The 14,192-nt window shown below is 42.2% G+C and overlaps 1 protein-coding gene across 6 annotated transcripts in view; it reads left to right on the forward strand.

The window, feature by feature from the left end:
• Window positions 1-14,192, forward strand: part of DAAM2 (dishevelled associated activator of morphogenesis 2) — a 325,498-nt gene that overhangs the window by 221,315 nt on the left and 89,991 nt on the right. For all 6 annotated transcript variants that reach the window (XM_053305346.1, XM_053305390.1, XM_053305362.1 and 3 more), the window contains one exon: window positions 7,451-7,784. In XM_053305346.1, coding sequence (XP_053161321.1) covers window positions 7,451-7,784 — 334 coding nt within the window. The remainder of the gene's footprint in view (window positions 1-7,450; window positions 7,785-14,192) is intronic.

Raw genomic sequence — 14,192 nt, forward strand, 5'->3', positions numbered from 1 at the left:
GCCTTGGAATCCCTAAGTGGATTTCTTTGGATTTTAAGTCTTGACACCAAGTATTTCTAAGCTATCCTTTGCACCTAGACAAGGGTTTCCCAATTTTGGGTCCCCAGATAACCTTCAGCCATTCTGACTGGGGATGATGGACCTTGCAGTACAGCAAATTCCCAAGGTTGTCTCCTGTTGCTTCACTATGGACATATTCACATTACATTGCAGAGCAGAAAATCATTCTAGGATGAATTTGGGGCATACAGATAAAAGATCTCTTGGTACAGAAATAAAGGTACAAGTAAACCAGACTATTCCCATGTTTGTTTGAAGTTTGGCTGGGCTGGTGGATGCGGGGATCTCCCTGCTTGACCTACAATGAATAAGGTGGATATTTATATACCGCTTTTCAACAAAAGTTCCCAAAGCAGTTTACATAGATATAAATGCATACATGTATGTATACATACAATGGCTCCCTGTCCTCAAAGGACTCACAATCTAAAAAAACCCCAAATGATAGACACCAGCAACAGTCACTGTGCTTGGGATGGATAAGGCCAGTTGCTCTCCCCTTGCTAAATAAAGAGAACCAATAGTTTTAACAAGTGGCTCTCTGCTCAGTTGGCAGGGGACCTCATATTCTTTCTAGAGACAAATTGGGCTCTGAGGAAGATACCATGATCAAATTAACATGGTACAGCCCAACTCAATTATCATTTTTCTTTACATGTTTAAGAGGCAGAGGTGCATGAGAACCCAAATGTCAGCTGAGATTGCTCTGCAGAATGTGCTTAGCAAACAGGCTCTTTGGAAAGAAAGTGTTATAATAAAACTAACTCTTATTAGCAGCAGCTGCAGGCATCCGAACACTGGGAACATCCCTATCTAAGAACATAAGCCTCTACAGGTGCATTTCAATGATTAGATGTAATTCTACAACAAACCAGCCCAATCATTGCAGTGCTTAGTGACAACAAACACACAGTAAAATGAAGGGAATGATTGGAAGGAAGTGAAATTTTCTTCATGAATTGTAGCTGTAAACAGTGGTGATTATAAAAATAGGCTAGAAACATATGGGAAGGCTGCATTACTCCCGTTAGTCATCACTTGATCTTCGAAATGCAGATTACAGTGTAAACAAAGGCAAACTAGATTTGAAGTAAAATGTGTCATTATCTAGTTAAGGACTTGCTTTTACTCTAAAATAGCAGTTACGCTGCCCCCCCCCCAACAAGGGTAGGGGCCATAGAACAGAGGCAAAGCATGTTTAACCCTTTACTTCTGTGTGGCTTTTACACTGAAAATCTCCCTCAGTGGCTGTTTATTTTCACAGGTGCCATTTTCTACAAGGCAATAGCCACATTGGGGGGTGCAATTTTTGGCAGGAAAATTGCTTGGAAATAAACTCCCTTTAGATCAGGCCTGCTCAGCTTTGGCCCTCCAGCTGTTTTTGGACTACAATTCCCATACTCCCCAGCCACAGCAGTTAATAGCCAGGGATTATGGGAACTGTAGGCCAACATCTGAAGGAGGGCCGAAGTTGAGCAGCCCTGCTTTAGACCATCAACCTAATCTGGAGCAGGGCCCTATATGGTGGTTACTTTGGAGTAGAAACAAGCCCATGAAGGCAGCATTTAATTTATTTTGTAAATACTTAATTTCGTTTAATAAGCCTTAGTTAAAGCTTGAAGAAAATAGGCTTTTATTCCCAGAGACAGATTTTTCCTGTTACAAAATATTTCCACCCAATTGCCCACCTATTTTTAAAAGGCAGGGTTTACAAGTGTGTTCTTTATTTTGGCTTGGTATTACCTTGTCACACTTCTGATAACCTCTGATCTATCTGGCAAATGGAACCTGTTCTGCTGTGTTTTTCCAGAAGGACAGAAGTCCAGCATTTGTCAGTGGTGTGTGCATGCCTTCACATCCAAAGGTCTCTGCTTCAGCTACGTTAGGAAATATTACTTTGACTGTGAACAGGGTGGGAATATCCTGCTTTCCCCACACCCCAATCCTTTCCTAGCTGAGTGCCCTATAGCAAGACTGAAGTAGAATTCATTTCAGATAAATTAGAGGGTGAGAGAGAATGAGGGAAACTATCTGTTGTCAGTTTGATTGCAATCCCAACCTTTCCCACATGAGTCAAATTCAAAGTAGGTACTCTGTGGTACGTCTAAAAAGGCGTGGTTCTGACAAAAAGGAGATTCAGTGGTCAATGTTTCTGTGCTACATCCCTTCAGAATGCATGTGGGGATTCACATGGCTAAAGCCATATTCAGACATTATATTGTACCGGTGTCCGAGTACATGCACATTTTTTTTCTGAAAATGACTGTACTTGCATTCCTTTAAAAAGTGGACCTGGATACAGGCCTCCTCAAATGCAGGGCACAGTTGAGAAGTGTACTACATTGAATGTAATGTGTAATGTAATGGGAGAGGAGAGCTGGTCTTGTGGTAGCAAGCAGAGGCGGAGCGGGACCGCTGGTGGCCTGTGTGCAGCCGCCGCTGTGGCCCCTCTAACCCCGCCCCCGTGTCTGACGTCAGACACGGGGCTAGCCACGCCCCCGCATCTGACGTCAGATGCGGGGGCATGGTCTGGCCGAACGGAGCCTTGAGGCTCCGTTCGGCACTGCAGAGCAGACAGAGTTGCCTGCGTCTGATATCAGACGTGGGGGGCGTGTCGGGGCCACTCTTGCGGCCCCTGATTGGTCAGCGGCCCGGGTTCTTTTAACCCGTTGGCCCAATGGTGGCTCCACCCCTGGTAGCAAGCATGACTTGTCCCCTTAGCTAAGCAGGGTCTGCCTTGGTTGCATTTCAATAGGAGACTAGAAGTGTGAGCACTCTAAGATATTCCCCAAAGGGGATGGAGCCACTCTGGGAAGAGCAGAAGATATGAAGTTCCCTCCCTGGCTTCTCCAAGATAGGCCTGAGAGAGATTCCTGCCTGCAACCTTGGAGAAGCCGCTGCCAGTCTGTGTAGACAATATTGAGCTAGATGGAACAATGGTCTGTCTCAGTATATGGCCACTTCCTATGTTCCTATAAATAGAACTTGAATGCTCTTTCATACAAAACAATTCCCTCCCCATTGAAAACTAGTATGTGTCAGAGGAAGCCCTTCTCTCTGACACCTGGCTTTATATATGCAGGGAGTTTTTAACATGGAAAAGTGTTCAAGACCTAGCTCTCCGAGGGGAAAACAAGAGACAAGAAGGCCAGGGCAGGGATAGCATGCTGGCATCTTCCAAAGAGACCATCAGTGGTCTGGGAGTCCAGCGGGGTTTGGGTAGCCTCTCTTCTGACTCCCCAAGAGCTACTGTGTGGGAGAAGCCTAGGCCTAGGAGGTTATGGCATTGGCTTCTCAAGAGGGCTTGGGACAACGCTGCTGCTTTACTGATTTGTTTTTAGTAACTTTTGTATTTATTTATCTATTTAACACATTTTTATACTGCCCCAAACCTACGTCTCTGGGCAGTTTACAACAAAAACAAAAAGTTAAAATATTAATTAAAACAAATAAATGACAAATTAAAACATTGGTTAAAATAAATGATGACAAAGTTAAAACATGATAAGAATTTAAAACCTTGAAACAGTATTTTAAAATGAAGTTAAAACTATTAAAACAGTATTTAATTAAATTTAAGTAGTGTCTTAAATTTTACACTTCCTTGAATGCATTGGCAGAAAGATAGTATATAAATTAGGTCTGGGCCAATGAAATGTTTTCTGTGGAGGACTTTAGGCTTGAATATTTGTGGGGAAGGGGGGAAATTCTATTCTATTTGTGGGGATGGGGGAAAATTCTATTCTATTTGTGGGGATGGGGGGAAATTCCCCCCTGCTATTCACCTTGTTTTTCTGCCACTGTCTGTTTTCTGATGGCACATCTTCCAGCAATAGCAGTAAGGAGTAGTATAACTTCTATTGCTTTGTGGCTCCAATCTTTTCCTTCCATAACTCCCCTGGCATCATCCTGAAAGGGATGTGTGTGGGGAAAATGATGGCAGCCACCAGACACTGAGAGAAAGGCAACTACCAGCAGTAGCCTCCCCCCGCCAATTTCCATCCCCCATTGTCCCACTAAAAATAAGTGAAATTGTCCTCCAAATGTCATGATTTGCAGATGGGACCATGAAATTGAGAGATCTATTTAAGCTCAGAACTAAATGTGCTAAATAAATAAGCCTGTACCTATAGTATGAAGTTCTTCCTTACTGAGATCTAGGCTTGAATCTACTGAACCAATGATTGGGCAGCAGTAGGGTGATTGGTAGGTGCACTCAGAGGTGCACCTAGGTAATTTTGGAGCCTGCAGCTAAAGGCCTTTGGAGTCCTGCCTGCTGCAAGTTAAGCATTATTTTTTAACACATAGGTTCTTGAGGACACAAACCACACCACCCAGGACAGACTAAAGATAATTTGCGGGGAGCAGAGAGTATGGAGGCCCTGGACTTCTGGCCCTGAAGTCCAGGGGTAAGAGCACTTCTGGGTGTACTGACCTTACTCTGTGTCATAGCTAGGGTTCATGACCTTCCTGTTATTGTTCAAGCATGCCATAAGTTCCCAGTGCCTATGCCACTTGTGGCACCTGTGCCCCTGATTGGCGACCCATTCCTAAGGCAGGCAGAATAGTAACTGTGTGTATAGAAACATCAGTGTTATATGCAACAAGTCAGAAAACCAGAGATTGAACCATGGGAGCCTAAATTTTCATTTTGCATAAACATATATTCATACAGACACAGGCATCACCACCAGCATCAATATGTAAGGACGATAATGGTGCTGCATAAGCTGCATTGAATTACCCCACTTTGTATACAATGGAATTGTTGCCTTTTCTGCAGATGGGAAATGTAATACCAGAAATGGAGGGCAAAAACCAAATCATAATAGGCCTCCTGTTGCTTATGTCAACTAAGATTGAAAAAGGGACCTTTTGTACTCAGCAGTGATTAGCATAGAAATGCCATTTAATGCATTTCTGAGGAACCATTTGTGGTGGTGTGTTTACTTTCAAGGCATGCATGGGTCAATCTTAAAGTTTAGGTTTGAACAGACACCAGGCTTCATGTTTGACCCCTCTTGCTATATAAAGTTCTGATTTTGCCTGGTTTCTGATCAAAACCAATCTGATGAAGTTACTGAAGGAAGATGACAAGTCCATCAGAGAATGTTATATATAGGTTCTCAAATTTCTGTTTTGGAGTGAAGAATACATGTTCCAGATCCAGCCCTTATATTACTGGTGTATGCTTTGTTTATACATTATGGGAGCAAAAGCAAGACTTGTAAATAGTGTGTACTATGTTAAAGGAGCCAATGCAAAACAATAGGATGTTGACGTTTTCAGGATTTGATCCTGCCAAATCTCTAGACTGCAAATATGTGAATTAGATACAGTGCAACTGCATGTTTATACCATAAATATGCCAAACCAGTTGTTTCACTGAAACTCCATGATCCTGCACTTGAATTGCTTTATTCTGATAGTTCCTGTTTGGAATGCACCTATCAATAAGTGATAACCATTTTACTGAATTTGGTTGTTCATTTTATTTATTACAAGAATAATTAATTGAAGACTACTGCCCTCAGGCCTTCAGGGGATTGTCCTCAGTTGTTGCCCAGCTCAAATTAGTTCTGAACTATTTCAATGTAACAAAGCACATTTTTGCATGGTTGTGATTTTTATAGTAATAAATCACACATGCATCTGCCATAATGGAATCTTCTTCTAGAAGCCTAGAGCGAGGCAGCACAAACAGCAGATGTTGTGATGAAGCTGTTCCTGGACTCACTTCTAACTGCAGGTGGAGGACTGCATGAACGAATGCTTTCCCAAGTCAAACAACTCCCTACACATTGAAAAGGAGATGTCAGGGAGAAGGAGCCCTGTTTTTTCTCAACATGCTAGTTATTTGTGTTCAGGTTTCTTTTTCCTACAGGGGCAAATTCAAGCATGGGTCCCAGAGCATGGTCTAAGGGCACATGATACAGCCCCTTGCTGAAGCTAAGCAGGTCTTGGTGTGGTCAGTGCCTTCATGAGAGACCCATGTATGCCATCTTTGGGGGTGTGGCTATAGCTCAATGGTAGAGCATCTACTTTCCATGCAGAAAGCCCTTGTTTCAATCCTATGTAGGGCTGGGAAATACTACTGCCTGAAACCTTGGAGAGCGGTCACCAATCAGTGTAGACAATACTAAACTAGACGGATCTATGGTTTGACTCACAATAAGGCAGCTTTCTGTGCTCCCAAGTTCCTATGCATGACTCACTCACCTTTCATACAAATATAGCCTCTGCAAAGGCATAGAAACTCAGATTCTTTGTAGGGCTACAGTACTGTAGTGCTTAGAGTGCTGGACTAGGACCGGGGAGACCTGAGTTCAAATCCCCATTCAACCATGATACTTGCTGGGTGACTCTGGGCCAGTCACTTCTCTCTCAGCCTAACCTACTTCACAGGGTTGTTGTGAGGAGAAACCTAAGTGTGTAGTACACCACTCTGGGTTCCTTGGAGGAAGAGCGGGATATAAAATATAAATAAATATAATATCCATCGGGGGATTAATATTTGAACCAAGCTGTTGCCCATCACTAACTCAGATGGTAGTATATTTTATTTTATTTTTTTAAATCGGCACAGAAGGAAACTATTCAAATATTTAGAAAATATGAAAATGTAAGGGAAAAGTTTCTTTGAAATACTAAATGGCTAACTTTAGTGGGGGGGAAGCCTAGGAGATCATATTTGTGATAACAGTTCAGGTAATTAGTTTTTTCTTTGGATCACTTTCTATATCATGTTTGAAGGTAGATTCATGAAAATGTAATATTGGAACCATAATGCATACTTATGTCTGACAGAAAGCACATGTAGAGAAGCAATCTTCTTTTCAAAATAAGTGTGTTTAGTATAGCTCGGATAAAATGTTTGCAGGGATCCTCAGGCATATACATGGCTCCTGAGAGTTCCCTGTGTTTTTCAAAGTAAAATGAGAATCAGCTCTATTCCATTAACCAGATGCCACCTAAACAAGAGCCTTATTTGTATATGAGTACAGGTGTCTATACACATATAAGTGTGTTTGCGTATATGCGTTCATTATCAAAATAAAACTGCAAGCAGGCTCATTCAAATGCTGGGTACAGATAGGATATGGATTATTGTATAGGCAAACCACAGGTAACTGCGGTCGGGTAATGGACATCTGACCTCAACATATGAGGAAAGAAGCGGTCAACAAAGGTAATTTTGCATATCTGCAGGTTTGGGGTGGCCAGAAATGACCTCAGAGGTCATTTCTGGCCACCATTTTCAGGAGAGGAGCCATTTTGTTGCTCGTGTGTGTGTGTGTGTGTGTGTACACATGTTGTACATGTGCTGAATGTATTGTGTGGCTAGGGTTAATGCATCTTGTTCTTATTGTACTGTCTTTCTTCTGTTCAGATTTGTGACAAGGTTCATTGAGCTGGATGGCCTGACCTGCTTGTTGAACTTCCTGAAGAGTATGGATTATGAGACGTCAGAGAGCCGCATACACACATCCGTTATAGGGTGCATCAAGGCTCTGATGAACAACTCCCAGGGACGGGCACATGTTCTGGCCCACCCGGAAAGCATCAATATAATCTCTCAAAGTTTACGGACTGAGAACATCAAAACCAAGATTGCAGTGCTAGAAATCCTCGGGGCAGTTTGCTTAGTGCCAGGAGGTCACAAAAAGGTGCTGCAGGCCATGCTTCACTACCAAGTCTATGCGGCGGAGAGGACAAGATTTCAGGTAAAATCAGTATGTATAACCCACAGTTCCTTGTGCAATATTATCTCCAAAGTGGGTTCCATGTCATGATTTACTGTGTATAAGCCAGAGCACCCAATACTGATTTTCTAGTCAACTATCTCAGTACAGTTGATGTCTGCGTTGTTGCATAATACTTTCACTTTCTACCCTGCCCTTTTACCTATGTGAAAACAAGCATAGTGGCTGAGTGAACATTTGGCTCTTACTCCTAGCCAAGTTTCAGTACGGTATTGGAACATAATTGCATATAATGAAGACAATTTTATTACACCAGAGGGACCACTTTACATATTATGCAGGACCTCCATGTTCAGAGGCAGGAAGGATGCCTCCGAATGCTAGTTGTGGGGGTGCTTTTGCAGCAAAGAGGGCATGCCTTCATCTCCTGGTTGTTTGGATTCCCAAGGCAGACTGTCTGGTGGGTCACTGTGGGAAATACGGTGCTGGAAGGCTGTGGGCCTGATCCAGCAAAGCTCTTCTTATGTTCAAACACAGGTTGCCACAGAAGCAGCAAATCATGGCTCCCTGGTATGTGTGTAGTAGTAGTAGTAGTAGTAGTGCTGTTTCATTAATGCACAAGGTGCTTTGCAGAGTTACAAAGAAAAGAAGCAAATGATCCTTCTCAAAGCATAACTAAAATTTGTCTAAAATTTGACACAGGGAGAGGTAACAGAGGGGAGGAAGATGAATTTATAGTAAACATGGAAAGAATGACTGATATCCTGACTAACTCTGCGCTTGTGCAATGAAAGATTGCGGACCAGAATCCCAGCAGTTGACAGTATCTGATGCTTGGGAGGCAGTTGCCTTATGTGTGTCTTTCTGTCGGTGTGACAGAGAGGCCACAAATACAACCTGTGTACTGGCAGTTAGCCTGAGGAAACCTTTCTGAATCTTTTCTTTATTTGCATTGGAGGTGGCTCAGAATGACCTTGGGTGCTTGACAAGGATTTTGCATAGTACATGGCCCTTACAACATGCAATCAGATTTTAATCCCTTATCCCAACTTGACTGGGTTGCTATGCCAAATAAACCCACATGCTGCTGTGAGCTTGGCCTCACTCGAATGCCTTCTCCATATCTCAAAGTTTCCCTGTTTTTAAAGAAAGTCTAAAACTGTAAATTGCTTAGCTAGGATAGAGTAGCATAACTTAAACAGCATACAGCTGGGCCTTTTGATAAGTTGCTGCTAATAGTTTGCAGAAGCTTTTATGAGCCTCTCGGGAACTAACTTACTATCTCATCTATGAATGTGCGGAATGCACAAATAATTACCCCTGTCAAATATTTTTTGGATAGGGAAAAGGAATTAAAGATGTATGTTTGCCTCCTTGTTTTCTTTAGAGCAATAAGGATATGCTCCTGTTTGGTGTGTGTTTTGTCATTGATGTTTGCAACCTTTTTTAAAAATTGGCTTTAACACAATGTTCCTTCCGAGAGGCTTCTTCTCTTAGCCCCATGGTCATTTGGATGCTTTCAACCCCTCTTTCTTTGATTGGTAGCACCAGTTATGGCTACATTAGACTTGACACCTGTCAGGATTTGAAACTTGACTATTATTCAGGACTGGGCTGATTCTATCATTATGCACAGGTGATTGTTGTCAGGGTTCAGGGCCTAAACTCTTGCTTTTGAAGTTAAGCTAATCTTCTATTTAGAGTAACATAGGAACATAGGAAGCTGCCATATACTGAGTCAGACCATTGGTCTATCTAGCTCAGTATTGTCTTCACAGACTGGTAGCGGCTTCTCCAAGTTTGCAGGCAGGAATCTCTCTCAGGCCTATCTTGGAGAAGCCAGGGAGGGAACTTGGAACCTTCTGCTCTTCCCAGAGTGACTCCATCCCCTGAGGGGAATATCTTACAGTGCTCACACTTCTAGTCTCCCTTTCATATGCAACCAGGGCAGACCCTGCTTAGCTAGGGGGACAAGTCATGCTTGCTATCACAATACCAGCTCTCCTATAATTTGATAATAGCCTTATTTGGCATTATTTTGTATGAGTGTATAGAGGTCTGCATGCTTGTGCATATCTTTGTGTGAATGACCGTACCTGTTGTTTTTTAAAGTCAACCTGATACAGGCCCCTCAAATGTACTGCAACGTAACATGTGGGTATCTGTACCTGTGAACACTGTACATTCATAATAGTCTAAATAGGACTAACATGAGCTAAGAATTTTGATTCGCACCTTAGAATTCTTTTGAGGTAAAGATTCGTCTCTTTCTCAACCAGGGTATAGTTCTTCTTTCTAGAAAGCATGTTTATTTGTACTGTGTGGTCTTTATGCTCTTATTTGGGCAACTAAAAAAAAAAGAGAGAGCTTCTGGTAGTTTCATTACATCATAGATTTGAAGCTCCTAGTAGACTCATCCAGACGTTTGTGAAAGCCGCTGCACCCATGGTTACAGCTCCCAAAGCAGGGAGGAAGTCCCTCCCCAGAGCTGTCACTCACCCCCTCCTGCCAGGCACTCACGGTTCTGGCACAGTTTGTGTGAAAGGGGAAGTGCTGTAAAGGTGATGTCTGGTGCTCCCATGAGCAGCAGCCGAGTGATCCAGACTGCTCACAGAAACGCTGGCCATCATGGTTATGGCACTTCTCCTCTCACACAAACAGCTCCATAACCGTGAGTGGCTGGTTTGAAGGAGTGAGTGACAGCTCCAGGGAGCGACTTCTTCCGTGCTTTGAGAGCTGTAACTGCGAGCAGAGTGGCACTCACAAATGTCTGAAGAGGGCAAGTATGTGACCTTGAGTGGGGACTGGACAGCTAGCCAGTGTGCTATATGGAGAATCATCCCTATATGAAATCCAGAGGTAGACATCCCTCTTGTTTTCTGATGTGACAGTTAAACTGAGGCAATGCAAATACTTGGGAAATCTGTTAACTCCCAGTTTTGACCCTGAAAGGAAATGCCTTCAGTCATCTGAACAATATCATTTAGATTCACCCAGTGAAGGAAGGATTCCACAGAGTTTGAAACTTGCTGACTTGAGCTGATTCCAATCAGCAACCATGTCTTTTCCCCATCTCCCCTTGGATATTATCTCTCAGCCTCAAACGCCAGCCTAGGATTTCTACAAATGGATGTTTGGCATTGACAGCAAAAAAGTTATTAACATTCTTCCTGAATCATTAAAATTATAAAAAAAACAAACTTCCATCAGAAGTAGCAGAGAAATGAAGATGCGGAGTAGAAGTGAATTCTTTTGGCTTTGTTGGTTTATATGATTGAAGATGAACTTGTGGGTTGATTTCATGCAAGAAATATTTGGGAAGTCTGCTTCCTAGATGAACAATGTGGAAGTGACATGGAGACTACAGACCATTTTGAAAATGGCATGTTTTGCCAAAGGGTGTTTCAGGTTGTCAAAATGAAAGATAAACAAAGTGGGGCTTACAAAGAATGGAAGGACCACTTTATATCATGCATTTTCATTATCAACTCAGTACATTATACCATGGGGAATTTCATTGCAAATTAAAAAAAATATTTTTACTAGAATGACATGAATAGGAATAATATTACTTAGTAAGGAATCCACATAGGAGATTGAAATTGCTCTCTGAATTTCCCAGGTCTCTTCTGTATCACATACATCTGAATTATGAAAGCTCAGGTTTTCATGCTCCTCTCCATTCTCCATCTTTTGTTGTGGGAGAGCCCATGACCCTTTGCAGAGAGTATCCATGTTTCTGTAATCATGATGGATTTACTCATCTTTTTTGGAGAACAGAAAAGCTCATGTGCTTTTGGGGGGGAAAAATCACAATTTTAAAAAGACAGATACCTAGGGAGGTATAATCTAAATCTAATCTAAATTTCCATTGGATATTTCTCATGTTACATTTCTTGAAAACCATATCCACAACTAAAAAAGAAAAAGGTGAAAAAATGCATCCTCCAGGAACTTACTTTACACATCATGGTTTGGAATGAAAATGCCCCTATTGACTTCAGTGCTTGACATAAGAAATGGGAGTGACTTATCTGGAGCTGTGTCAGCATGGGAGATTCATACTGCTGTTCAATTTAGCTTCTAAAATGGAGTTGGCTCTTTACAAAAAGTGTCATTGTTTTAGACGTGGCAGATAGAACACTCATGCCTCACTTCAAGAAAAATGAATACACATTTTTTTACATGAAACATATAAAGCTGTTTATACTAAGACAAACCACTGACCCAACTATCCTAATATTGTCTAGTCTAAACAGTCCCAGTCATGGTGTCTAATATCATTTTCACACCAGATGCTAGAATCGAATGTGGTACATGTACTACCACTGAGCTATGGATCTTCCAGTATTCTTCATGTAGGAAGTATTAACGATAGAAATATTCTCAATGTAGGGAAAGAAGAAGTAGAGATGAGCAGAATGGTTTGATGATATGGACTCCTTACTGTGCTGGAGGACTCCGAATTAAATATGAAAATTATTTCATGCTACTGGTTTCCATAGTGAGAAATAAGGGGCATGTGTGGAAAGTTTTGCTAAAATAAGAGAGGAGAAAACTCTTTATAACTTTATAATGTCAAAGATCACAGAATGCCAAGAAGACACCAGTGGAATCTGTCTGGGAAACACATAAATCAGTATTTCAACATATCTAGAACAATGCTAGATGTTTTGGAAATATGCCATTAGGAGTTAACTAAAAGAACTTATTTTTTTTAATGGAAACCTCTTTTTTGTTTTTGTTTTGTTTTGCTTCCCAGGATCTGCATTGGGGAAATGGGAGGACAAAATGAAACAAAACTTTGCTAAGATTTTCAAGCTACCCTTCTTCCTTAGCAGCTAATGGTTCTGGGCAGTGGGTGAGCAGCCATCAGTGGGACCTATTCACAGTTAGCTCAGTGCAAGATGTATAACCTGTGTTTTTTCTTCCCAACAATGCTTGAATTTCAGAGGGGAATTTATGCCTCTTATCTTTTGTTACAATATTCTTAGCTATTGATTTTAAAAGGTGATGGAGGGGATGGTTTCCTCAGCTACTGTTTTTAGAAGGCTACGGCTGGGGTTGATTAACATTTGGAAGGGAGTGAAATGTATGGGGGTTCATTATGGGCCCTCCAACTCCCCCCGCCATAATTTATTTATTTGATTGATTGATTGATTTATATACCACACTTCCAAAATGGCTCAGGATGGTTTACAACAGAATAAAAACAAGTAAAACCAGTTAACAACTAAAATCAAAGCTATAAAAACAGAATAAAACCAATTAAACATTCAAACAGCTAAAAACCTGGAGAACCAGGGCAAACATTAAAACAATTAAAACAAATTAAGAACCCTGAAAAGCCAGGCCAAACAGATGGGTTTTAAGGGCTCTCTTGAAGGTCAGAGAGGAATTAAGATTACGAATTTCTGCTGAGAGTGCATTCCACAGCCTGGGAGCAGCTACAGAGAAGGCCCGCCTCTGAGTCACCACCAAACGAGCCGATGGTAACTGGAGACGGATCTTCTCAAATGACCTTAACATGCGGTGGGATCATGTAAAAGAAGGTGCTCTTTAAGATATCTCAGGTCCAAGCCATTCAGGGCTTTAAAGGTAATAACCAGCACTTTGTATTTTGCCCGGTAACATATCAGCAGCCAGTGTAACTGTTTCAAGACAGGCATAATATGATCTCTCCGGGTTGCCCCAGAGACCAATCTGTCTGCTGCGTTCTGAACTAACTGAAGTTACTGGACTATGTACAAAGGCAGCCCCACGTAGAGAGCATTGCAGTAGTCAAGCCGGGAGGATACCAGCTGATGCACCACTGTTTTGAGGTCATCCTCTTCAAGGAATGGGCACAGCTGTTGAATCAGCCGAAGCTGATAGAATGCACTCCTGGCCATGGCCTCCACCTGAGATACCAGGGTGAGTCCTGGGTCCAGGAGTACTCCCAAGCTGCGCACCTGCTCCTTCTGGGGGAGTGTAACCCCATTCAGCACAGGAAGATCTAACTCACCCCTCAGAATCTGAGCCCCCACAATGAGCACCTCCATCTTGCTTGGATTCGGCTTCAATTTGTTCTCCCTCATCCAGCCCATTACTGCCTGTAGGCAGGCATTTAGAGAATGAGTACCATTTCCTGAAGTGAAGTGAAGTGAAAAGGAGAAGTAGATTTGGGTGTCATCAGCATACTGATAACACCCAGCACCAAACCTCCTGATGACCTCACCCAGCGGTTTCATGTAGATGTTAAAAAGCATTGGTGACAGAATGGAGCCCTGAGGGACTCCATATGACAGCTCCTGTTTTGAGGAGCAACTGTCACCAAGCTCCACCATCTGGAATCTACCTGAGAGATAGGAACGGAACCACTGCAAAGCAGTGCCCCTTATTCAAGTATTGGATAGAACTGTAAATTTTCAAGCAGCACTATACCAATTG

Source organism: Hemicordylus capensis, chromosome 1 (genome assembly GCF_027244095.1).
Source record: "Hemicordylus capensis ecotype Gifberg chromosome 1, rHemCap1.1.pri, whole genome shotgun sequence".
NCBI classification, from domain to species: Eukaryota; Metazoa; Chordata; class Lepidosauria; order Squamata; family Cordylidae; genus Hemicordylus; species Hemicordylus capensis.